General features: G+C 42.1%; 1 protein-coding gene across 6 annotated transcripts in view; it reads left to right on the forward strand.

Moving 5' to 3' along the window:
• hectd4 (HECT domain E3 ubiquitin protein ligase 4) overlaps positions 1-24,022 on the forward strand; it is a 180,089-nt gene that overhangs the window by 112,590 nt on the left and 43,477 nt on the right. For all 6 annotated transcript variants that reach the window (XM_033043699.1, XM_033043705.1, XM_033043702.1 and 3 more), the window contains 12 exons: positions 2,767-2,848; positions 4,267-4,469; positions 5,490-5,625; positions 6,488-6,670; positions 7,303-7,467; positions 9,378-9,547; positions 11,874-11,989; positions 12,864-12,967; positions 14,702-14,863; positions 15,706-15,854; positions 16,549-16,628; positions 20,986-21,149. In XM_033043699.1, coding sequence (XP_032899590.1) covers positions 2,767-2,848; positions 4,267-4,469; positions 5,490-5,625; positions 6,488-6,670; positions 7,303-7,467; positions 9,378-9,547; positions 11,874-11,989; positions 12,864-12,967; positions 14,702-14,863; positions 15,706-15,854; positions 16,549-16,628; positions 20,986-21,149 — 1,714 coding nt within the window. The remainder of the gene's footprint in view (positions 1-2,766; positions 2,849-4,266; positions 4,470-5,489; positions 5,626-6,487; positions 6,671-7,302; positions 7,468-9,377; positions 9,548-11,873; positions 11,990-12,863; positions 12,968-14,701; positions 14,864-15,705; positions 15,855-16,548; positions 16,629-20,985; positions 21,150-24,022) is intronic.

Consider the following 24,022-nt stretch of genomic DNA (forward strand, 5'->3'; position numbering starts at 1 on the left):
CCTTCCAGAGCTGCCCCCGACTGGAGCCGCTTGGGACCGGCTGCGGGCTGCGTACATGTGTCCCCGTAGCGCATCCACCTCGGCCAGCATGCCCTTCTTGATCATCGTGGTGATGATGGTGGGGAACAGTTCTGTCCTGCATGCCGCCCGGGCCACCTTCAGCACCACCATAGCGCGGGCTCCATCAGTCTACCCGCTCGCTCGCTGCAACACCGGTCTACCGACAGCTCGACTGACTCCTCGCAGCACCCACCGGCCGTCCGACCCCTCGCAGCACCCACTGGCGGCCCAGCCACTCTCACGACCCACCGGTGTCCCAACAGCCCAACCGATCCTCCACAACATCCATCGGCCTACCGACAAGCCCAACCGACAGACTGACTGACACTGACCCCAACCCTAACCCTAATCCTAACCCTAGCTCTACATTTGTTATTTATCATTTTTATCTAACAGTTCACATCATAACTTTATAAAGATAAATCAATTGAAAACAAAATGATCATCAAGATTAGCACGACCTTTATTCCTTGGAAACCTTGTTATTGTTTTGATGTAATGAGGAGGCAGCCATGATCCCAGGGTCCTCGCTGCCTAGCGACCATAAAACAAAGCGCAGGATTGGTCAATTTGCGTCTGACCTCAATGTCAAACGTGCATTGGTTGGACAATTACTACTCGGAAAATTGGACCTTTTTCTCATATTTAATAAGAAAGTGCTGGTTTTGGTCGACGAGTTTCTGGTATGATTTATATAATATTTTTACACAATACGTTAAAAATTCAGGTAGTTCGTGAGTTGTGTCACGAACTTGAACAAAAAAGCTCCTCAGCCCACAACCTAGAGAGATGAGAGAGAGAGAGAGAGAGAGAGAGAGAGAGAGAGAGAGAGAGAGATGGGGAATGGGATAGAGAGAGAGAGAGAGAGAGAGAGAGAGAGATGGGGAGTGGGATAGAGAGAGCGCGAGAGAGGGAGGGAGAGAGCGAAAGACAGATACAGCGAGAGAGAAGGAGGGAGAGATAGAGAGAAAGAACGAGAGATAGAGAGATCCCAGCCTCTTAACCCCAAGCACCGTGGTAGATCAACGCTTACAAAAATAATCATCTAGATCTTGAAATATAAAATACTAATAGATTTAATCTGCTATAATTTTTAGAGGTACAGTATGACTTTTTATATCCTTACATATTTATTAAGCAGCAAGATCTTAAGTCAATTTCACAGGGTTATTACTTTTCCATTGGCCAGTGGAATGTTAATGAAACAGGAAGTCGGGCCGATCTCGGTTGTTCCCACCCGCCTGCTGCACCTCGGCCGGTACTGTGACGACTCGTTGTTACGATTATCTATGGCCGTTTAAAAAAAATCCGTATTTAACAACGCAAAATCGTATTTCAGCATTCTTATCGCATTCCCGTACGAGATACGGAAAATCCGTACTACTTGGCAGCTCTGCTCGCTCTTGAAAGCACTGTGATATTCTGCTTTGGCATTGCCTTTTCTCGTGATCTTTTCATCCAGAGGTTTCTTGCTGGTCTAGATAAGAATGTCAGAATGATAGGAACTACAGCCAGAGATTGGTGGATAGGGCAACAACTAAGTCCCCACTTTTACAACAAAAAAAACACCTTTGAGTATTTAATTTCTATTTAGTTTAGCTCAAATCGTTAGTTGAAACATTAAGATTCAATACCTGTTGCAAATTGATATCCAGGTGTGTACTTTCCGGAATGAATCATTACTAACTTTGTGGACTATTTTTCTCTATCTTCAGCTTTTTGTATTCAATATCAAATCCTACCACTTCACGTAACACACACTCTGTGTGTCAGAGTCGGGCTATTCTACTGCAAGTTGTTTATTTATGCTTTGGCTCAGTTTTTTCCCTCTCTATCAGCACCGCTTGGCTTGCGGGATGTGCCCTTGAGATCTGAATATTACATCTTTCCCTTTCCTTGGTCTGTATTCTCACTCTCTAACTGACCTAATTTCATGATCTATTCATTTTCTTTCTTCAGATGCCCCCAATAACCATTCAACAAGATGACCTATGCTACTTATCTCCATAGTGACCCTCGTTGCACCTTATCAGATATATTACTTCCCTCCCCATCTTTCCTGCTATGTAAAGTTAATTATTTTATTTATTTCCCAGTTCTGATGCAGGGTTTTCTACCTGAAATCTTTAACTCTTTTTCTTACTATAGAGGCGGCCTGGCCTGGCCTGCTGAGTGCTTCCAGTATTTTCTGCTTTAACCAGATAAGTTATTTTGTGGAAGTTCATGGGGAAGAACTCTTCAGACAATCATTCCAACAGTTCTGCATCTGCTCCATCTAATCTCTGGAACATTACTTGAACCCACACCCTTTTGATCTGTAGGTGAGAGACATACTGAGCCATGGGTGGTATCACTTTGTTTTTAACAGCCTATACCTCACCTCTTCATGCCCTGCCATATATATGGGGAATGTCACCAAATATTTCCTTCCAGAGAGAATAGACTAGGAATAGGGTTTATAAGTGATATTTTGGAATTAATTGAAACATTTAAGAAAATAAGATTTGATTGAGGCAATTTCATTTCTTAATTTAGTAACATTTGAAATTGGGCCCTATTGTCACTCCAGTTCAATTTTAGATGTGGTTGATATTCTCAGATAGCCGTGCGAAGAAGAGAAATTGCCATAAGTACGATAACAGTGCGGTTATGAATTGAAATATTTGGTCGACTGTTATGTAATAATCTCATCCCATTCATTTGCAGCAGTTCAGAGGGTCGTCCTTTCCGACTGGGCACTGGGGCTAACATGGAGAAAGTAGTGAAGATGGATCGAGATATGACTAAGGTAAGGGATTGTATGAAGACTCATTTACTTCAGAGAATTTTTACTAATTTCAGATAATTGTAGTTTTCTTCGCACAGACTGAAGGTTGAACTGGAGACTGAACATGGCCCAGTGTGGCTGTCGCGAGACTTCTGAGAGGAAAAAAGGGCTCTCTTGAGCTTGTGTATATCAGGGAAGCTGTATTAGCATGCCACAGAAGTCATTTTATTTTCCTCAGTTTTAGGACTGTAAGTCAGATAAGCTTAGAGCATGGATGTACTTGGAATTATAATGTTATTGCAATCACAGATATGTGGCTGAGGGCAGGGCGGGATGCATGCTTAATGTTTTTTAGTATAGAAGTTCCAGATATAACAAAGCAGAATGCAAAAGAGGAGGAAGGGAATTTGCAATACTGTTATGGGAGAACAGGATGGCACTATTCAGAGGGGCTATCTGCAGGGATCATTTAATGATATCGTATGAGGAGAGCTTTGGAATATGAGAGGGGCATTCACTATGCTGGGGTTATACCATGGGACTCCCAATAGTCAGCAAGAATTGGAGGATCACAAATGTAATCATATTGTGAAAAGGAGTAAAAGCAAAAGGATTATAGTAGTGGTTTAATAATTCTAAATGAATGGTCTTCCATACATTTTCTCTAAGTACCGTTTTTATCTCTTGTTCCCCTTTCCCTTGATTCCCAGTCTGAAGAAGGGTCTCAACCCGAAACATCACCTATTTCTTTTCTCCAAAGATGCTGCCTGACCCACTGAGTTACTCCAGCTTTTTGTGTCTAACTTTTCAAATGTTGATTTATCTGAAGAAGGGTCTCGACCCAAAACGTCACCTATTTATTTTCTCCAGAGATACTGGGTGACCCATTGAGTTACTCCAGCTTTTTGTGTCTATCTTTGGGATTGCTGTAGTGCAAGGAGTAGTGTATAATTGTAACCAGCTAGATGATTTGAGAATTATTGGTTTATTATTTTCATGTACTGAGATACAGTGAAATCCAGGCAAATCATATTATACATGAGTATGTCAGGTAGTGCTAAAGAGTAAATTATGATTGCAGTATATACTGTTACAGCTATAGAGAAAATGCAGATAAAGGAAAGTGCAAGGGCCTCAACGTGGTTTGTTGGAAGATTAAAAATCATCCCTTGCATATAAGAAGAGGTCAGTTGAAGAGTCTGATATTAGCTCTAAAGCAACACATTGCTATCCATACCTTGCATTCTGAATCTACTATTCCATATGAATAAAATTCATTGTGGATAATAAAAATAAAAATGCGTGTTTCTTTTTGGGGAACTAAAAGTTCATGCACTGATTGCATCAAGTGGGTCAATGTTGAATTATAAATAACTGCACACATGATATAAGTTATGTTGAAATAAAACATGTTGCTTAACATTGCCTTTGGTTTGCAGAGTGGATATTGTGAAGTTATAACAGAAGAGGCCGTAGCAGCCTTGCGCAAGGCTACCAAGTGGGCGCAATCAGGGCTAATTGTAAGTGTGGGACCACCAGTGGACGTTGCTGCTCAGGAGGCTAATAGTGGACTGACAACTGGCGATAAAAAAAAGACTGCTCAGACATCCATTTGCAGAGAAAAAAATGCAGAACTTGCCAGGTATGAGATGAGAGAGAATGGAGAAATAATGACCATTCGGTGTAGGAGACAATAAAACTGTTCCTCCTCTTCATTAAAAGTTGACAAGTGATCTGAGCCTTCTGAACTAACATTTTTTGAACTAGGAAGTACTTGTGGCCAGCTTTCGCGGCTATAGTACACGGTAAATCTTATACAAGAAGCAAAATAAATCATGGTATTGTTTTACAATACCATGGGTTGAATCAGAAATCAGTTGACTTCAAGGGTTAGGGAAACTGAGAAATGATAACCTATGTCAGTCGATCAAGAACATTCAACAAAGATCTCCCACAGGGTTGTCATCTATATTGATAATCTGCCTTGACCATAGAGGCAAAATCCTTCCAAGGTTTTGAATCTACACTAACCTCTGATCCATCAACAGTGGCTGACGAGTTAATTCAATGAGTGATTAAAAATTGACATCTTGTCATCCATCTACATGCATCCAATATTCTAAATAAAATCTATTTGATCAGGAACTGTATGCAAAACAAAGCATTCCACATGTATCTAGGTACACGTGACAATAAAGTATCATTGAATCATTGAGATTGATCATGGCAAAAAGCATTTGTTTGAAATATGAATGTGATAAAGGCATACATCATGGAAACTGGCCCTTCGGCTCAATGTATCCATACCGATCTAAGCTAGTCCCATATGCTGTGTTTGGCCCATATCCCTCTAAACCTTCCCTTTGCATGTTCCTATCCAAGTGTCTGAAATGCTGTTATAGCATATGTTCTGGTTTCCCACCACATTGCAAAGATGTGCAGTTTTGTAAGTTAATTGGCTTCTATAAAATTGTCCTTAGTGTGTAGGATAGAACTAGTGTACAGGTGATCGCTGGTCGGCGCGGACTCGGTGGGCTGAAGGGCCTGTTTCCATGCTGTATCTCTAAACTAAAATAAATTGTGAAACAAGTGTAACCTGAATATTTGTAGGCTGCCGTTAATTCAATTGGGTCCTTTTGATTTATTTTTTTTCTTCCTGTAGGACAGACCCAGTCCGCCCATTCATCAGTGGTCATGTGGCAAACAGCATGGCAGCAGAGGTGATTGCTCTGCTACACAATTTACTCATGGCTCCTGAGTTCAGCACTGCTCAGATATGGACCACCACAGCAGAGAAGGTCAGTAAAACAGATTCATGCTCTGGGAGTAAAACTTCTTATTTAGTAAACAATTATTTTGATCGTTTTTACAGATTCTTGCTTAGATTAGCACAGATTCCCAAAATATTTTTATTTACAATAGTTTTTCCTCATTCGCACATCTAGCGAACTGAGGTTACCAATTCTTGAACCCATTTCATGACATCTTTACATTGCCTGGTGACAACATTATCTGTAAATAGTTTTCATTTGTATGCCGATGATGCTCTGTTTTTATCTTCCCCTCCCCCCCCCCCCCCGCCAAATACCATCCAATCTGCAATGGTTGCCAGGCAACGTAAAGGATAAGCCAGAACTTCTTGCAGCTCATCATTGACAATGTAAAGGCAAGCTTTCTGTGCAACTGTCAGAAACTCTATGCCTAGAATTTGATCCAATATTTTCCGGAATGCCGGCACAACCTATTCAACCCCAAGCTGAGTTTCAAAAGGAGACCAACAATGCCTATTTCTCCCTCTGCAACACCTTTGTACTTCCTGTGTATTTTTGTTACCCTGCTCTTGAATACCTTGTGCCTTTGTTACCTCCACTCGTGGTTCCCGTCTCTGATCTGATCGACTCCATCTGACGTGACTGCGATTTACATTTTACTGTCCTCCCCTTTCACTGTGCAGTCACCGATGGAATTTTCAGCCTTCTTTCCTCTCTACGTAACAAATCTCTCTCACTTCAAAAACCCACTTAATTTTTTAAGTGTCCATCTCTGTAGCATTTCTCTGGACCGTAATTATAAAGTTCGTTGGGATATTTGGTTATGTTAAAGGCATTGTACAAGTTTCCTTTTTTAAGTGTTAACTGAAGTCATTTCTCTATCTGGCAGGTTCTATCTCGAGCTTTAATGTACATCCCTCAGCTTGGTAAATATGCAGAGAGCGTCTTGGAGAACGGAAGTAGCAGTGGAAGAAAGTTGGCAAAGCTACAAGCTATTGGTCGACAGGCAGTGGCAGCACTCTGTGCGCTCGGTGGCTTCAAGGAAACAATTAAAATAGGTTCTGAAGTGCAGGTAATCTCTTGTTTTCATTCATGTGTGTAAAAACAAATTTACGTGGAAGATCGACAGTTATTATTATTAATTATTTTGTAAATGTTGGCGCTACTCCTAGATATTCAGAGTTCTGCCAGGATGTTCAACCTCGTTGTGTTTGAACCACCCGTCAAAGTTCAGGGTTTCATGGTTAAGATCTGACTTCAGGGACCAGCCTGTGTTTTTTTTTGAGTTTGTCTTTACTCATCATTGGCTGCCGATGATAACCATGTTGAGGGCTTGCTCATCTCGGCAAGTGCAGGTTTAGCAAGCCAGACAGATCCATAACTGGGGCAATAAATTGTAAAATTCTGCTCAGATTAAATAGTGGAACATTCAGAATAACTGAACAGCGTGCTCCTGTTTCATTGAAGGGAAAGGTATTGAAGGAATATTGTAAGAGGGTTGCTAAAATTGATTATAATGTATTTCTGGGGATGGAACAGGTGGATAGAGAGAGAAGAGGCAAGATCGCTGATGTCTAGTGATTGTCTGAATTTCTGTCGTAATTGTTACGCTTGTTGAATAAAACTGCGGTATCCTTTTTTAATGTTTGCCATTGTTACTGAAATGTACATTTATTTGTGATTATGAGTCGATCTTCTTTTCAGGTTTCAGGGAAGGGGATATCTGGAAGCATTGGAGTGGTGACCTCCATTAATGAGCAAGAAGGTATCGCCACAGTCCGGCTGCCCTTGTCTAATTGTCGAAAGGTATCGAAAGCTTCGGACACAGTAACTGTTCCATTATCGAGACTGTGTACTCCACGATGTGAGGTGAGTTTAGTTTAGTTAATTTTAGAGATACAGAAATCAGATCCACTTTATAGCACTGATGTACTGGTGTTAAACATTCCATTGTGGCAATATTAATCCAGAATAAACTGTTTGTTTAAAATTAGTAAAAAATATAGATGCTGAAAGTCTAAAATAAAAACAGAAATTGCTGGAAACACTTAGAGAAGAAACACTAAGAAAATAATCTTTCGTCAAGACTGAAAAATGAGGGAACTTCCACTTGAAACATGAATACTATTTATCTATCCACTGGTGCTGTCTGATCTAAGTTTTTGCCAAATTTTATCTCAATTTAAATGAGAAAACAAGTTAGTGTAAAGTTATAGAGAGAGTTAGGGAGGAGAAAGAATATGTCTGATTGGTGAGGCCTAGGTTACCAAGATGATTCTGCTTTTGGAGCCATTAAGTTGATTGATAAATGAGAGCTTTGCTGTTCCATTCCTTGTGTATTGAACGTAGAACAGCCCAGCACAGAACAGGATCTCAGCTTACAAACCTGTGCCAAACCTGATGCCAAATTAAACTAATCTCATCTGCCTGCATGTGATCCATAGCTCACCATTCAAAGCATATTCATATGCTTCCTAAAAGCCTCTTCCATCATCTTTGTATCTGCTTCCACCATCATCCCTGGCAGCATGTCCCAGGCATCCACCTCTCGGTGTGCATATAAAATAAATTGCCCTGCACATCTCCTTTAAACTTTCCCACTGAGCTTAAAGTTATGTCCTCTCGCTTTTGACATTTCAACCCTGGGGAAAAGATTCTGACCGTCTTCCTTATCAATTCCTCTCGTAATTTTATGTTTCTATCGGGTCTTCCCACGGCCTTTGACGCTTCAGATAAATTAATTTTAGGTTTGGCCAGCCTCTTCTTACAGCAAAAGCCTTCTAATCAAGGCAGCATGCTAGTAAACCTTTTCTATACCCTCTCCAAGACCTCCACATCTTTCCTGTAATGGGGTGACCAGAAATGCACACAATACTCCAAATGCAGCCCAACCAAAGTTTTATAAAGATGCAGCATGACTTCCCGATTCTTGATCTCAAGGCTACGACTGATGAAGGCAAGCATTCCATACATGTTCTGTACCACTCTTCCAAATGCAAGTAAATCTTATCCCTCGGAATTCTCTTCAATAGCTTCCGTACCACTTGATGAGGCTCACCGGCCCATAATTTCCTGTATTATTCCTACATCCCTTCATAAACGAACAAACAACATTGGCTACTCTCGTCGTCAAAACCCCTGCAATCTCCACTTGCCTCTCTCTCTCTCTCTCTCTCTCCCTTTATCAGACCTGTGAAAGAGGGAAAACAAGTTAGTCTCGCTGGCAGAAAAGGTATGTGAGGGCAATGGGTTGAACAAAGTGAATATCTGTAATAAGGTGAAATGATTAGCCTTTGATTTATTGATACTTTATTATCACATGTGACATCACAGTGAAAATCTTTATTTTGAATACCGTATACAAAGAGTCGCCACGTGTAGCACGCTGCCTTTAAATGTGCCATTGCGTCTGTTTGTCCATGTAATGTTTTGCTAATCTTGAGTGAAGTCTAGTCTAACGACTGGGGTGTGCACAGCAAGCCAGAACATAGAACAATAAAAGATGGCAAAGAAAAATGGTCACTTCTGAGAGGAACCGAAAGTTATTCAAAGTTGGAGAATTCAATTTTGATTGATTTAAAAGCTTTGTGGGTTTACTGCAATCCAATTTGCAGTTAGCTGTGTGCTGTCAAAAGGCAGGAGGAATGCTGAGGGGAAAGGCAAGCAAAAGTGTAATTACAGATAAGGTGATCTACTTGAAAATATTAATAATGCAGGTTATAATATATGGCATGCTTGCATCTTAATATTTGAACTTGAATCTTCTCTATACTTTATAGGCCTTGCCTCTGCATAAGCTGTCCATCACTGAGAAAGTAGTCCAGGCAGTTCAATCAATGTTGCTTCCACAAGAAGGCAGTCTCTCTATTCTGACCTCCCTCCCAGCAGTCGGTGATGGCTCCACCCCAGTGATGGCAGTAGTGCGACTTGTAGCTGAAATAAGAACTAGGTAATGTAACTAAGATTAGGCAATGATATCTTTAATTCTTGCATTTGTATCTGGCCTGTTAACTTGTTCCCTGCAGATTTGATTTTTTTTTTGTTTTACCTGAAACAATTTACCTGCCGACTCTTGAAAATATTTTTCAAATATTTGTCTTAATGTTGACATTATGTATAAACAAAGATTAGGATTGAACATTTTAGCATTAGGATTATGTTAGTATTGTGCGACATTGTGTTTCAAATACAAGTTCGGTGAATTTGATGATATGACCCAGATTTGAATTTCTGTTATTTAAGTAATTGAAAGATTTATGTAGCATCTGCAGACACTTCAGTTTTAGACTGGAGCAAAAACCGAACAGGACAGATGCAGGGTCTTGACCAGAATCGACGACAGTTTCTTCCCCATATGGATGTTTTTAAAGTGCAAAGAAAGGCAATGATGGGAAGGAGGAAATCTAAGGTCTTTGCAGAACAAACGTCAAATTAAAAATCTAATGAAGCCAGGTAAAAGAGAGTTGAATAGATAATTAGTAAATAAATAGGAGAAGCTACCAATTAATAAGTGAATGAAAATAAAAACAATGAATGCTGGAAATGTGAGCCAAAGGCAGAAATCAGCTAAATGATCCTTCAAAGGAAGATGGTTGTTTTGCAGATGCAAGTGACTACAAATGCTCAAATTTTGAGCAAAATTTTAACTGCTGAAGGAACATGGCAGGTTATGCAGCATCTGTGGAAGGAAATCTTCAGATTGTGATTTTATTAGTTAGCCATGCCAATAAAGTGATTGTTTTGATCGGCAGTTCAGCAAATGGAACCAGCTTTAATGCTGTAGATAAACCAATGATTTCATTGTAGTCTCCAGGTTGCTGTTAAGTAATAAGTAGGAAGAGTATAACTGATGCTCCCGTGTCGATTTGTCAAGTCTTAGTTGCATCATGCACATGAATACAATTTGGATTGGTAGATTGTTAGTTTTCCTGGTAGCCTTTATTATCTATATATTTGGCGATAAATTTCTCAATGAATACCTTTATGGCAGTGCTTTTTATCGTGAAAGTATTGTGTTATGGTGATACAAGACACACTGTTTTATAATTAGTAGTTTACACAAAGTTTTGGTTTGTGAATATTATAAAACTTGAGAATAAAGGGTGAAATCTGAGACAATTTTGGTATCTGATTTGTTTTATTCTTTGGTTAACAAACATTGTTAGTCAGTTTAATTTATTGTACAATTAAAAGATTTTGTTTTGTGTACTAACCAGTCAGCAGAAAGACGATACATGATTACAATCGAGCCATTGACAGTGTACAGATAAATGATTTGATTTGATTCAATTTATTGTCATTGCACTTTTCAGTGCAACGAAATGGTTTAGCCTGCAGTCATAACATAGAATAAATAACAAACACTCAACACAGTTTAAAGTCCCAAAGTCATTGTCTCTTCCCTCCTTGCTCTCCCTCTGCGCTGAGGCAATCCAAGCCTCCGATGTTGTGACCCCGCTGGGTGATGGTAGGTAAGTCCCGCGGCTGAATCCGTGCTCCGCAAACGGGCCGGTTCAAACTCCGCGGCCCGGGGCGGTCGAAGCTGCCGAAGCTGCCATCCTCCAGTCCAGCGGACGCAGCTGTAGTTGCGGGACAGAACTCGAGCTCCCGATGATGTCGTCCACTGGCCCGCAGCCGAGCCTCCGAGGCTCCATAGTCGGGTCGGAAGTTGGGTCGCACCGCAACCACAGCCCCGGTCGGCCAGCCTCGCGTTGGTAAGTGCTGGCTCTGCCTCCGCAGCCTCGAGGTCGGTCGCAGTTGGAGGCCGCCAGCTCCGCGATAGGCCTCAGCGCAGACGGACGCGGAGACGGGGGATACGGCAGGAAAGGTCGCATTCCCCCCCCCGAAGGAAGAGTCAAAAAACATGTTACACCCACCCCCCCACACATACACAACTAAATAAACCGAAATAAACTGTAAAAACGGGACAAGAGAAAACAAAAAACAGAAAAGACAAACGGACTGCAGGCGAGCCGCAGCTGCAAGGCAGCGCCGCCACTTCCGGATAGAGTGGAAGACAAAGTCCAGTAAAGTCCGAGCAAAGATAATCCGAAGGTCTCCAATGAGGCGGCTAGTGGCTCAGGATGGCTCTCAAGTTGTTGGTAGGATGGTTCAGTTGCCTGATAACAGCTGGGAAGCAACTGTCCCTGAATCTGAAGGTGTGCGTTTTCACAATTTTATACCTTCATATTGTTAAAGGATTGTGATTTATGTTCTTCCATTGCAGTCAAGGATTCTGATTGTTTTGTTGAATTAACTGATTTATTTTTCCACAGAGCGTGCTTAGTGATGGCCCAGTTGCTGGAAGATAGTTTATTCTGTGAGGAGTTTATTCAGCAGTGTCCGGCTGCAGTGGAAGTCCTGAACCTGGTGGCGCAGGAGTGCAGTCCAGGTATGTCTTGCTGTTCCAAAATCCCATGAAATGAAATGGAATCATAACTTTTGCATTCATGGAAATGCCTATTTTTGTTTTATCAGTCTCCTTCAAATATACGGACATGGAGTGTAAACAATTGTGTTTAATTAACTGTGGCCAACGAATGTATGTGCACAGTCACTGAAAATTAAAGGATCTTTATGGAATCCAAGCATGCAAATTACAATCAAAAGAATACAAATTTGCAGTCATGTTCTCCTTATCCTTCGGCTCCAAACGTAGGAAATTTGAACACTGCATTACACCTAAACGTATAATTCCAAGCATATTGCAATGATTAGTAATTAACTATGTTCCCCAATAAGGAATGTTGGTTTAAAATCTTCCATGTGTGATTATAAATAAAGGTGACGTTTTCTACATTTAACCAATTGATTGCTTGCCTCTTTTATCCATTGGGGATTTAATCATATTTCTTCACCAAAGATTAAAATCAGTTTGTTTCTAAACTAATACAAGAAGTTTTTCATACAGGGGGAGGTGGGTGTGTGGAACGAGCTATTATGGGACGAGGAGGTAGTTGAAGCAGGTACTATCGCAACGTTTAAGAAACATTTAGACAGGTACATCAATAGGACATGTTTAGAGGGATATGGGCCAATCGTAGGCAGGTGGGAATAGTGTAGACGGGGTATGTTGGCCGGTGTGGGCAAGTTGGGACAAAGGGTCTGTTTCCACGCAGTAAGACTCCATGACTCTGTGAGTTGTTATGATGCCTTCACTGAGTATAATTATGGCAATCATTGGTGACACTTGTAGTCCTCGTGTGTTTGTGCCTTGCAAATATCTTTCCATTCCTTGGTAAGAAGAAATGCCCTTCTGTTTGCAGGTGAGCGACTGGTGGTGGTGGAGTCTCAATGCGAAAGATTACGGATGTTATATCGGGACTGTGCTCGCCCCCCTCCGCCTCCTCTGCAGACTGACAGGAGACAGGTAATGCTGCTGCAAGGATTATATAAAAGACTCACATAATTACTTATTGTTTTGTGGCATATAACTAGATGCATGGTTTGCTCTAGTCTAAAGAATATTCTTTTCACCTCCTCATTTCCTTTGTCTTTTATCTGAAGAGGTCACTAATAACTACGCAATGGGGCGCAAACCAGTGGGAGCTGATCTGAGTCATATTTCCTCTACTGTTTGCATATTTAGTGAGATTGAAGAGTGGAATTGCAACACTGAAGTTCCATCACTAGAAGGAGAAACTCGTTTAAGTCAGATTGGTATTGTAAAAGCCCTGTCCCACGTTACGAGTTCATTCCAGGAGTTCTCCTGAGTTTGCCCTGATTCAAACTCGGAGATTTACGGTAATGGCCACTCGTCGGTACTCGAGGCTCTCGTGGACATTTTTCATCATGTTGAAAGATTTTCACGAGTCTTCCTGTGCTTACCTGCCGTTAGCGAGTTTTCCCGAGTACCTGCCGTTAGCGCTAAGTGACATCCCCGAGCTCCGACGTACCCGCTACGTTCATTATCCGTGCTTACCACGAGTTTGATTTATTTTAAACTCGGGAGAGCTCTTGGAATGAACTCGTACCGTGGGACAGGGCTTTTAAGTTTGAGATGTGATTTTTTTTTTCTATTACAAATCACAAATTGTGGAGCACAGAGGTAAATAAATAAATTATGGGTCTTTGTCCCAAACATTATGGAGGGCACTGTAAATTGTCTGAGGAAGGGTCTCGACCCGAAACATCACCCATTTGTTCTCTCCAGAGATGCTGCCTGTCCCGCTGAGTTACTCCCACTTTTTGTGTCTATCTTCATTGAACAAGAACCTTTTTGATGTAAGTTGACCCTGAGTTGTGTGACAATCTCTTTAAGGCTTTGTTTTCATCAAGCACTTATATTGTGGCAACATTTCTCAAAACGCTTTGCAGGAGCATTTTGAACCAATTCATGCAAACCACGCAGACATTGGGGCAACATCTCAAGAGAATGAAGGTGGAGATTTAGAGAAGGAATTGCTAAGGGCCAAACCTGGGCCTCAGCAATGCTATTATGTTAACCTAATAGTCACAGGTTAAAATCTCCACACTTGCTTGTTGATAGATGTAGAACTCATACCTTTTTTTTCAAACCAAATTCCAATTCTAGCTTATTTTCATTTTATAATTTCAATTTGTTCATATTGTTTTATAATATAACATACTGTGATATATTCTACTTTGGTATTTGTAGGTTAAACGGCCTCTATAAATTGCTCCTCGTGTAGGAAGTGAATGCAAAAGTGTCAATAGAACTAATGTGAATGGGAGATTGATGGTCGGTGTGGAATGGCTTGTTTTATGATCCACCTTTCAATTAATCAATCAATTTTGTGACTTGATCCAAATTGTTGTCTAGTGATTATTTGTAAGTTTAGTTTAATCAAGGTCATAACCAAGAATGTCAATTGTAGTGAAATCTTAGGGATTGTAACACCCAGTCCTACTAATCAATCAATATGGTCACGTGTACTGAAGTACAATGAAAAGCTTTTGTTGCATGCTAACCGGTTAGTTGATAGGCAATACATGATTACATTCGAGCCAACCACAGTGTACACATACATGATAGTTGTTTATGTGGGTATCATTTTGTTCCGCAGCATTAAAATAACTTCATTTTTGTTGGTTTTAAAAGAAATTTTAACTTAAAAGTTTTGCTTTTTCTTTATTACTCCAGCCGAAAGAAATTACCTGGTCCCCCTCACGAGTTTTCCCTCCAGTACGTGCTTGCATGTTTTCCTCCTATCTTACTGCTGTGACGTTTCTCGCTGATCCAAGTGCAGGAGGGGGCTTACCTCGCGGGACCTTCATCTACGCTACGTCACAGATACCTGTGCAGGTAGGATTCTGGCAATAGGCATTCAAAATTATTCTCAGTTCTATTGTCGAGACCACGACGAATGCACAGTCTAGATTAGTAAACTAGCTTAACGTGTTGTTACCCATTTCCTGCAATAGATGGAGGGAAAAATGAATGTTAAAATCTGGAGAAAATAACTTGGATTAGACAATATAAACAGAAACTACTGAAAATCTCAGAGACACTAAATTTTCACACCAGTGCTCATCAGAAAAGATTGTGATGTGAGGTCCAACTCAAGTTGTACACTATGCCTCACAGATTGGCCTGATTTACGAGTATTTGCAACATTACATTGTAAAACCTTTGTATTTTTGCTTCATGTTCAGGTTAAGCAGATGATTTCATTTAGAAACTACTTTCACATTTAATGAAGAAATTAACAGTTGAGTATTTGGTTTCAGACCCTTTTTTTTCATATGAATGGTACAGTACATATGAAGATAGTTTGAACAGATTTCACCAGTGTTGACCCCTAGTCTCTCCAGTCAATCTCTATTGTTGTTTCCCTGTGCTACAATCTGTACAACAGCTACCCAGCAGTTGATTGTAATTCCTTTTCCAGAATCTGTTGCTCCCTTTTCAATTATGCTGTTGCCAGAGTGACCTTTGCTAAACAAAGATCTGTTACATTCTATTGGGAATATTACTGCCTCCCTGTGACTTGCACCATCTTGGGGGATATGATAACATCTGCGGAGTATCCAAAATTATGATATAATGATACTCGTTTTATCAAGGTTGCATATTTTCTTAATTTTTGAATGCTCATGAAAAACCAGATCGCTTTGGATGATGGTGTCCAATTGTGTTCCCTTAAGGCACCTTCATTTTATTGGGAGCTGGAAATTGTTTCCTATGGAGACACAGATGATGACAGCGGCCCCATAGTGTCTTTTGGATTTGCAACAGAGGCTGAAAAAAGGGACGGAGCTTGGACAAATCCAGTTGGAACCTGCCTTTTCCACAAGTACGTGCCGTTAATCTGCCATTTTACAGCAAATTTTTGGAAAACACGGGAAGGTTTAACTTCAGCTTCACTAGACTTCCCAATGATTAGACAATTAGCAATGTCTTAAGAATAAATAAATCATTTTTATAAAATGTTATTTAATGAAAGATTATTTGTCTAAGAGAATGGAAATATCCTACAGTTTCTACTTGGCTGTTGATGTGTGTTCCAAAGATCTGAAGTGGACATAAAGTGTTGAAGTAACTCAGTGGGCCCGGCAGCACCTCTAGAGAACATGGTTCGGTGATGTTTTGACTCGGGGCCCTACTTCTTGTGTCTGAAAAAAGGTCCTGACCCAAAATACCACCTATCCATGTTTTCCAGAGATGCTCCCTGACCGGCTAAGTTACTCCAACGCTTTGTGTCCTTTTGTGTAAATCAGCATCTGCAAATTCTTTGTTTTTACATAGATCTGAGATGCCCTGCCATATTTCTATTTATTTATAGATTATCTACTCTGTGTTATAAATCTCTAGATTAACTCTAGATTATCTACTTTGTTTTCCATGGCTCTTTAAACATTATTTAAGATAATCAAGGATTTATTTCCTGTGCAACTTTTAAACTCATCAGGACTTTGTTGGACAAAACTGGTGCTTGTTGGACAGCAATAAAAAGCCCTCTTTCAGTTTATTTCTTTCTCTTTCTGCAGCAACGGGAGAGCTGTGCATTACAATGGATCCAGTCTGCTGCAGTGGAAGAGTGTCCGATTAGATGTCACCTTGTCACCTGGTAAATGGCGACAGGTTTAATATATTTCAAATCTATCAAAATTTCAGAACCACTTCAAAGTGTCATATCAGTACTGAATTTTCAGGAGCTTTTGCACATCATTATATGTTTGGGTTCCTCGGCTGATTCTGTTAATACTTTAGACGTTATTTTTGGAAAAACTTGCAAGCGCAAGCTTCATTCTGCTAATATAGAATGGTATGCAAGTATTACTCATCCACTTGGGATTTACATTATCAGTGGCAGATACACACAGTTGCAATATTATTATTTATATTCCAGATGACGTTAGGCATGAAGTTTCTGTTGTTTGTAGGCTGAAACCTAACGTTCTTTATTCAGCTGGCTGTTAGCCCTTGCCTGGTTCCAATTCCACTGTTTTATTGTAGATGAAGAACAGCTGTTTTCTGTCAGTTCTACATGTCGTCACCAGTGATCTACATCTGGGCCCTTCCTAGTTCTCATTTACAGCTACAGCCTGTAGTTCAGTGAAAGCATTCTAAAGCACAATGTCAGGTTCCACAAGCATATCAAATAACACTAAGCTCTAACGCACCATGACCTCTCATCCCAAATCCACTTTTGGTTTAAAGCATTGGTTGTCAAACATTGGACGAACAGATATTTCTTCAAATTGAATAATGACTAAGTAGAATGCGTATTCTGTGGGTGCTGCTACAAACTCTACCCCATCTCTCTCACCCTTATTTTTACTCTCTTCCTCTTCTATTACTCCTACTCTTTGCGCTTTCTCCCTGCTTTTCTGTACCTGCGCCCTTGCTCTTTCTACAGTTGTCCTATTCTCCTGTTCATTTTCCCCCTCCTCTTTTTCTCCTGTTCTTTATCCCCTCCACTATGTCGCCTATTCTCTCTCTTCTTTAACCCACCCCCTTATCCCATTCTTTCTCTCCTCCCTACTGTTCTTTCTGCCCATCCTTCGTGCTTGGTTTGTCCCTACAAATAGCTTCCATTCCCAGGTCCTCCATGTCAACAACGCATTCTCCTCCTCCATGACATAGCTTCTTATCAAGCTTTTGGCCACCCACCCTAATGCCTTCTGCATGTTGACAAATTTTGTTCAATTATTGCTCCTATGAAATGCTTCAAGCAAATTCTGTTATGTTATCGGCACTATATAATTGCAGATTAACCTGAGCATACGATGTAAGTACACTTGTTTGTACTACCATTGTTGTGGCCTCTTCTGCTTGGTTAGGATTTATTTCTCTCTCCTTGTCCATGGGGCATCAAAGAGCTATTGAAGTACATTACAAAGTATAAAGAATTTGTGCATACGTTGTAATTTGAAGTAAGTGAGCAATTGAGAGAGGAAATTGTGGCTCCCCTGACACATGAACAATTAGTTCTAATAATAATAATACATTTTATTTATGGGCGCCTTTCAAGAGTCTCAAGGACACCTTACAAAAATTTAGCAGGTAGAGGAAAAACATGTAAGGGGAATGAAATAAATAGTAGAGACATGACTAGTACACAAAGTAAAGACAGAATTCAATACAAAACACAATATGAGGCAATTAATGCACAGATGAAAAGGGAGGGGGACGTGGGGCTAAGGATAGGCAGAGGTGAAGAGATGGGTCTTGAGGCGGGACTGGAAGATGGTGAGGGACACGGAATTGCGGATCAGTTGGGGGAGGGAGTTCCAGAGCCTGGGAGCTGCCCTGATGAAGGCTCTGTCCCCAAAACTGCGGAGGTTGGACTTGTGGATGGAGAGGAGACCGGCTGATGTGGATCTGAGGGACCGTGAGGGTTGGTAGGGGGAGAGGAGGTCAGTGAGATATGGGGGGGCCAGATGGTGGAGGGCTTTGTAGGTGAGGATCAGGATTTTGTAGTTGATCCGGTGGGAGATGGGAAGCCAGTGAAGTTGTTTGAGGACTGGAGTGATGTGATGCCAGGATTTGGTGTGGGTGATGAGTCGGGCGGCTGCGTTCTGGACCAGTTGGAGTCGGTTGATGTAGGTGGAGCTGATGCCAAGGAGAAGTGAGTTGCAGTAGTCCAGTCGGGAGGAGATGAAGGCATGGATGAGTCTTTCAGCAGCGGGAGGTGTGAGAGAGGGTCTGAGTTTGGCGATGTTGCGGAGATGGAAGAAGGAGGTTTTAATGACATGGTGTGAGGCTCAAGGGAGAGGGTGGAATCAAAGATCACGCCAAGGTTGCGGGCCTGGGGAGATGGGGAGACAGTGGTACCGTCGATGGTGAGCGTGGGGTTATTGATTTTGCTGAGCGTGGTTTTGGAGCCTATGAGGAGGAATTCTGTCTTATCGCTGTTGAGTTTGAGGAAATTATGTTGCATCCAGGTTTTTATAGCTGACAAACAGGAGTTGATATGGGAGAGGGGGGGGTTGTGGGGGGATTTGGTGCCGAGGTAGATCTGGGTGTCGTCAGCGTAACAGTGGAAGTCCAGGTTGAAGTGGCGGAGTATCTGACCAAGGGGGAGGATGTAGATGATGAAGAGGAGGGGGCCGAGTACGGAGCCTTGGGGAACGCCTTGAGTGACTGTGGCTGTAGCAGAGGTGTGGTTGTGGAGAGAGATGAAGTGGGATCTGTTGGAAAGGTAGGAACGGAGCCAGCTGAGTGCAGAGCCTTCAATGCCGAGGTCTTTGAGTCTGGTGAGCAGGATGTTATGGTTCACTGTATCGAAGGCTGCGGTCAGGTCGAGGAGGATGAGGATGTTGAGGGAACCGGTGTCAGCAGAGGTGAGGAGGTCGTTGAGGACTTTGAGGAGAGCAGTTTCTGTGCTATGGAGGGGGCGAAAGCCAGATTGGAGGGGTTCAAGTAGGTTATACGCAAGGAGGTGGGAATGAAGTTGCGACGCAACGATACGCTCCAGGGTTTTTGAAAGAAAGGGGAGGTTTGAGATTGGGCGGTAGTTAATGAGAGAGGAGGGATCAAGACCAGGTTTCTTTAAGATTGGTGTAACAGCAGCAGTTTTGAAAGCGGAGGGGACAATTCCTTGGGACAATGAGGAGTTGAAGAGATTAGTGAGGTAGGGGCAGAGAACGGGGAGGCAGGAATTCAGCAGGGGAGTGGGGAGAGGGTCGAGGGAGCAGGTCGTGGGTTTGGAAGAGCTGATGAGTTTGGAGATTTCAATAGGGGTAACCAGGTCAAACTGGGAGAGGAAGCAGTGTGGAGGAGGGGTAAGGAGGTCAGTGGAGATGTTGAAAGGAGGGGCCTTGGTAGGTGGTGGAGTAGATGCTGGGGAGTCGGGTACAGGGGATAAAGATTGATAGATGGTGCTGATTTTATCAGCGAAAAAGTGGAGGAATGAGTTGAAGAGAGCCGGAGTAGAGGTAGGGAGAGTGTTGGCTCGAGGCTTGAGGAGGTTGCCCACTGTGGAGAAGAGGGTTCTGTGGTTTAGGCAGGGATCGGTGAATATGGAGGAGAGGTAGGCAGATTTTGCAGCAATGAGGGCAGCTTTGTAGTCAGTGAGGTGGGAGCTTCAAGGTGGACTGTGAGAGATGATTTCTTTGTGAGTCGTTCAAGTCGGCGACCAGTCTGTTTCAGTTTACGAAGTGCAGGTGTGTACCAGGGTGAAGATGTGTTGAAAGTTACGGTTCTTGTTCTGAGGGGGGCCATAGTGTTAAGGGAGGAAGACAAGGTGGAGTTGAGATGGTTTGTGAGATCATCAGGTGAGATGGGGGTTGAGTCCAGGGGGAGAGTGGTGGAGAGCAAGTCAGAGAGATGGTGGGGATCAATGGATTTTAGATTACGGAAGGTGATTTCTCGGAGGAAGCGGGGGCGAGGTGTCGGAGAAGGGATGGTGAACCATATAAGCTTATGATCAGAGAGGGGGAAGAGGCAAGGATGGAGGTCGAGTACCGGTTGATTTGTGGAGCAGACCAGGTCAAGGATGTGACCTTTGTCATGGGTGGGAAAGGTGACGTGCTGAGTGAGAGAGAAGTTGTCAAGTAAAAAGGCGAATTCAGATGCGAGCTTGCAGGTGGGGGAGTCCATGTGAATATTTAAGTCACCAAGTAGCAGCAGACGTGGGGAGAAGGATGAGGCAAGTGTGAGGAGTTCAGTGAAGTCAGATAGGAAGGAGGGGTTTGGTTTAGGTGGCCGGTAAATGAGGATGACTGTCATGGAGGAAAGGGCTTTGAAGGCGAGGAATTCAAATGATGCTACTGGGGGGAAGGTGAGTTCAGTGATCCGAAAATTCTGGTTGAAAATAACAGCGAGTTCTAGTGGGATCATGAAGCCCCCAGACCCATCCCAGTGTTTATTGCTAGTTAAACTAACTTGGTCATTGTTGCAGTGGAATTCACAAGTTTCTTTAGCACGTTTGAAGAAAGATATGTGTCTTTTGCCCTTTATTTATTTTTCTCCTGATTTAGGTGATGTCGCAGGTATTGGTTGGGAGAGAAGTGACGGAACCCCTCCACCACCGGGTCAACCAGCAAAGGGCAGAGTGTATTTCACCTATTGTGGGCAGCGACTCAGCCCATTCCTGGAGGATGTATCTGGGGGAATGTGGCCAGTAGTTCACATTCAGAAAAAGGTAATCTATTTGCTTTTAATTTGTTTTTAATCAATTCATTTATAATGCAAGCTAATACAAGCTATAGACATATGATGAAAGAATGGATCGACTGGGCTTGTATTCACTGGAATTTAGAAGGATGAGAGGGGATCTTATAGAAACAAATAAAATTCTTAAGGGATTGGGACAGGCTAGATGCAGGAAACAATTTCCCAATGTTGGGGAAATCCAGAACCCGGGATCACAGTTTATGAAGAAGGGGTAGGCCATTTAGGACTGAGACGAGGAAAAACGTTTTCACCCAGAGTTGTGAATCTGTGGAATTCTCTACCTCAGAGGGCAGTGGAGGCCAATTCTCTGGATTATTTCAAGAGACAGTTAGATATAGCTCTTGGGGCAAACGGAGTCAAGGGATATGGGGAGAAAACAGGAACGGGGTACTGATTTTGGATGATCAGCCATGATCATATTGAATGGCAGTGCTGGCTCGAAGGGCCGAATGGTCTATTCCTGCACCTATTTTCTTTTCTATGTTTTTCTATGAGTTTAAGATTTGATAATCCTTTATTGACTGACCATCGATCAACCTGTTCACACTAGTGCTATGTTATCCGACTTTCACATCCACCCCCTGCACATGAGGGGCAATTTACCGAGTCCGATTAACCCACAAACCATCATGTCTTTGGGATGTGGAAGGAAACTGGAGTGCCCAGAAGGAACCCAAGCAGTCATAGGAAAAATGTGCACACTCCACACAGACAGCACCTAAACCCCGGTGTCTGGAGCAGTGAGACAGCAGCTCTACCAGCTGCGTCACTATGCTGCCCTACAATATTGAAAAAATAAATGTAATTACATATAATGTGACTTTTCTGCTTTACTTCATGTTTGCATGAAAGTAGAAGTACCTGTAGGGGGATTCTTACATTTGAGATTAAGTATAATCCCAACTGTAGCACATTTGTGAATATTGTAACTGCCATTTACTGCACACTAGCTCACCTTTAAAATGTATGCAGCATCTGTACTGGGTCCTAGTACAAACTGATTTATCGCTCTGGGCAGCCTTGAAAGAGGATGCATGTTGCTTAGGTAATCCCTCTGTGAATTATTAGAAAGATGGTGCTGTAGCCTTCGCCTACAGTGTGAGGGCTGAGGTTGCTGTAAACTATTTACTGTAAACTGCTGTAATCAAGTTCGCTGACGACACCACTGTTGTGGGGCGTATCACTGATGGGGATGAGTCAGAGTATAGTAGAGAGATCTAGCAACTGTCCATATGGTGCCAGCGCAATAACCTGGCCCTTAACACCAGCAAAACCAAGGAACTGATTGTGGACTTTGGAAGGAGTAGGAGGGGGACCCACAGCCCCATTTATATATGGTTGAAAGGGTCAAGAGCTTCAAATTCCTGGGAGTGCACATCTCTGAAGATCTTTCCTGGTCCGAGAACACTAATGCAATTATCAAGAAAGCTCATCAGCGCCTCTACTTCCTGAGAAGATTACGGAGAGTCGGTTTGTCAAGGAAGACTCTCTCTAACTTCTACAGGTGCACAGTAGAGAGCATGCTGACCGCTTGCATCGTGGCTTGGTTCGGCAATTTGAGCGCCCTGGAGAGGAAAAGGCTACAAAAAGTAGTAAACACTGCCCAGTCCATCATCGGCTCTGACCTTCCTTCCATCGAGGGGATTTATCGCAGTCGCTGCCTCAAAAAGGCTGGCAGTATCATCAAAGACCCACACCATCCTGGCCACACACTCATCACCCTGCTACCTTTAGGTAGAAGGTACAGGAGCCTGAAGACTGCAACAACCAGGTTCAGGAATAGCTACTTCCCCACAGCCATCAGGCTATTAAACCTGGCTCGGACAAACCTTTGATTATTAATAACCCATTTTCTGTTATTTGCACTTTATCAGATTATTTATTCATGTGTGTATATATTTATACTATGGTATATGGACACACTTATCTGTTTTGTAGTAAATGTCTACTATGTTCTGTGTGCTGAAGCAAAGCAAGAATTTCATTGTCCAATACAGGGACACATGACAATAAACTCACTTGAACTTGAACTATTTTGCTAGTCGACAAGCTGCTTCTGGTTATATAACTTCCCTGCAGCCTGGAGAGCATACATTGTTCTTCATCCATCCTGCAGTTGAGAAGTACAACTAGACAGATGAAGATTTCTAGCTGTGAACACATAACAAGATATTGTCTGTACGTTCAGCAAGACCCTCACCTGTCCTGACATTAGACAGATTTGTGTCGCAGTGACAAGCTCAACAACAGCATCTTCAAATTAGATAGTGTCTGACATTGCAAAATCACTCAAAGTAAACTGCACAGCAACAATCTGTGTTTTATAGAGATTGATGAAGGCTGTATTGACCTTTTTCTTTTTTTGTTCTTCTTAACTATGCTGTGTTGTATTTATGACCCTAAAAGTGACGGTTTAATATTTTGTTTGCAAAGAGGCAATGCAAATGCAATTTTACTTCAAAGTTATTTATTTCACACCTAAAAAGCAAGACTTGCAGCTGAGTGGCATGTTAAAGAGAGATGATTTTGTCATTCTTCTTCCTCCAAGAAATCTACACTTTTCCAATTCTGAAGACTTACTGATTCCTGCATCTAATTACTCTACATAGGTTTTGGAGCTGCCCCCATCTAAATCGCTACACCTTTTTCCCCCTCATTTAAGTTGTTAAACCTCACAGGCTTGATTAATCTTGGTTATCTACCCCAGTATCTCCTTGTGCAAGGTACACAAAATTGCTGGAGGAACTCAGCGGGTGCAGCAGCATCTATGGAGCGAAGGAAATAGGTGACGTTTCGGGCCGAAACCCTTCTTCAGACTGGTTCCTTGTGCAGTTTGATATC

Source organism: Amblyraja radiata, chromosome 25, assembly GCF_010909765.2.
Source record: "Amblyraja radiata isolate CabotCenter1 chromosome 25, sAmbRad1.1.pri, whole genome shotgun sequence".
Taxonomy (NCBI): domain Eukaryota; kingdom Metazoa; phylum Chordata; class Chondrichthyes; order Rajiformes; family Rajidae; genus Amblyraja; species Amblyraja radiata.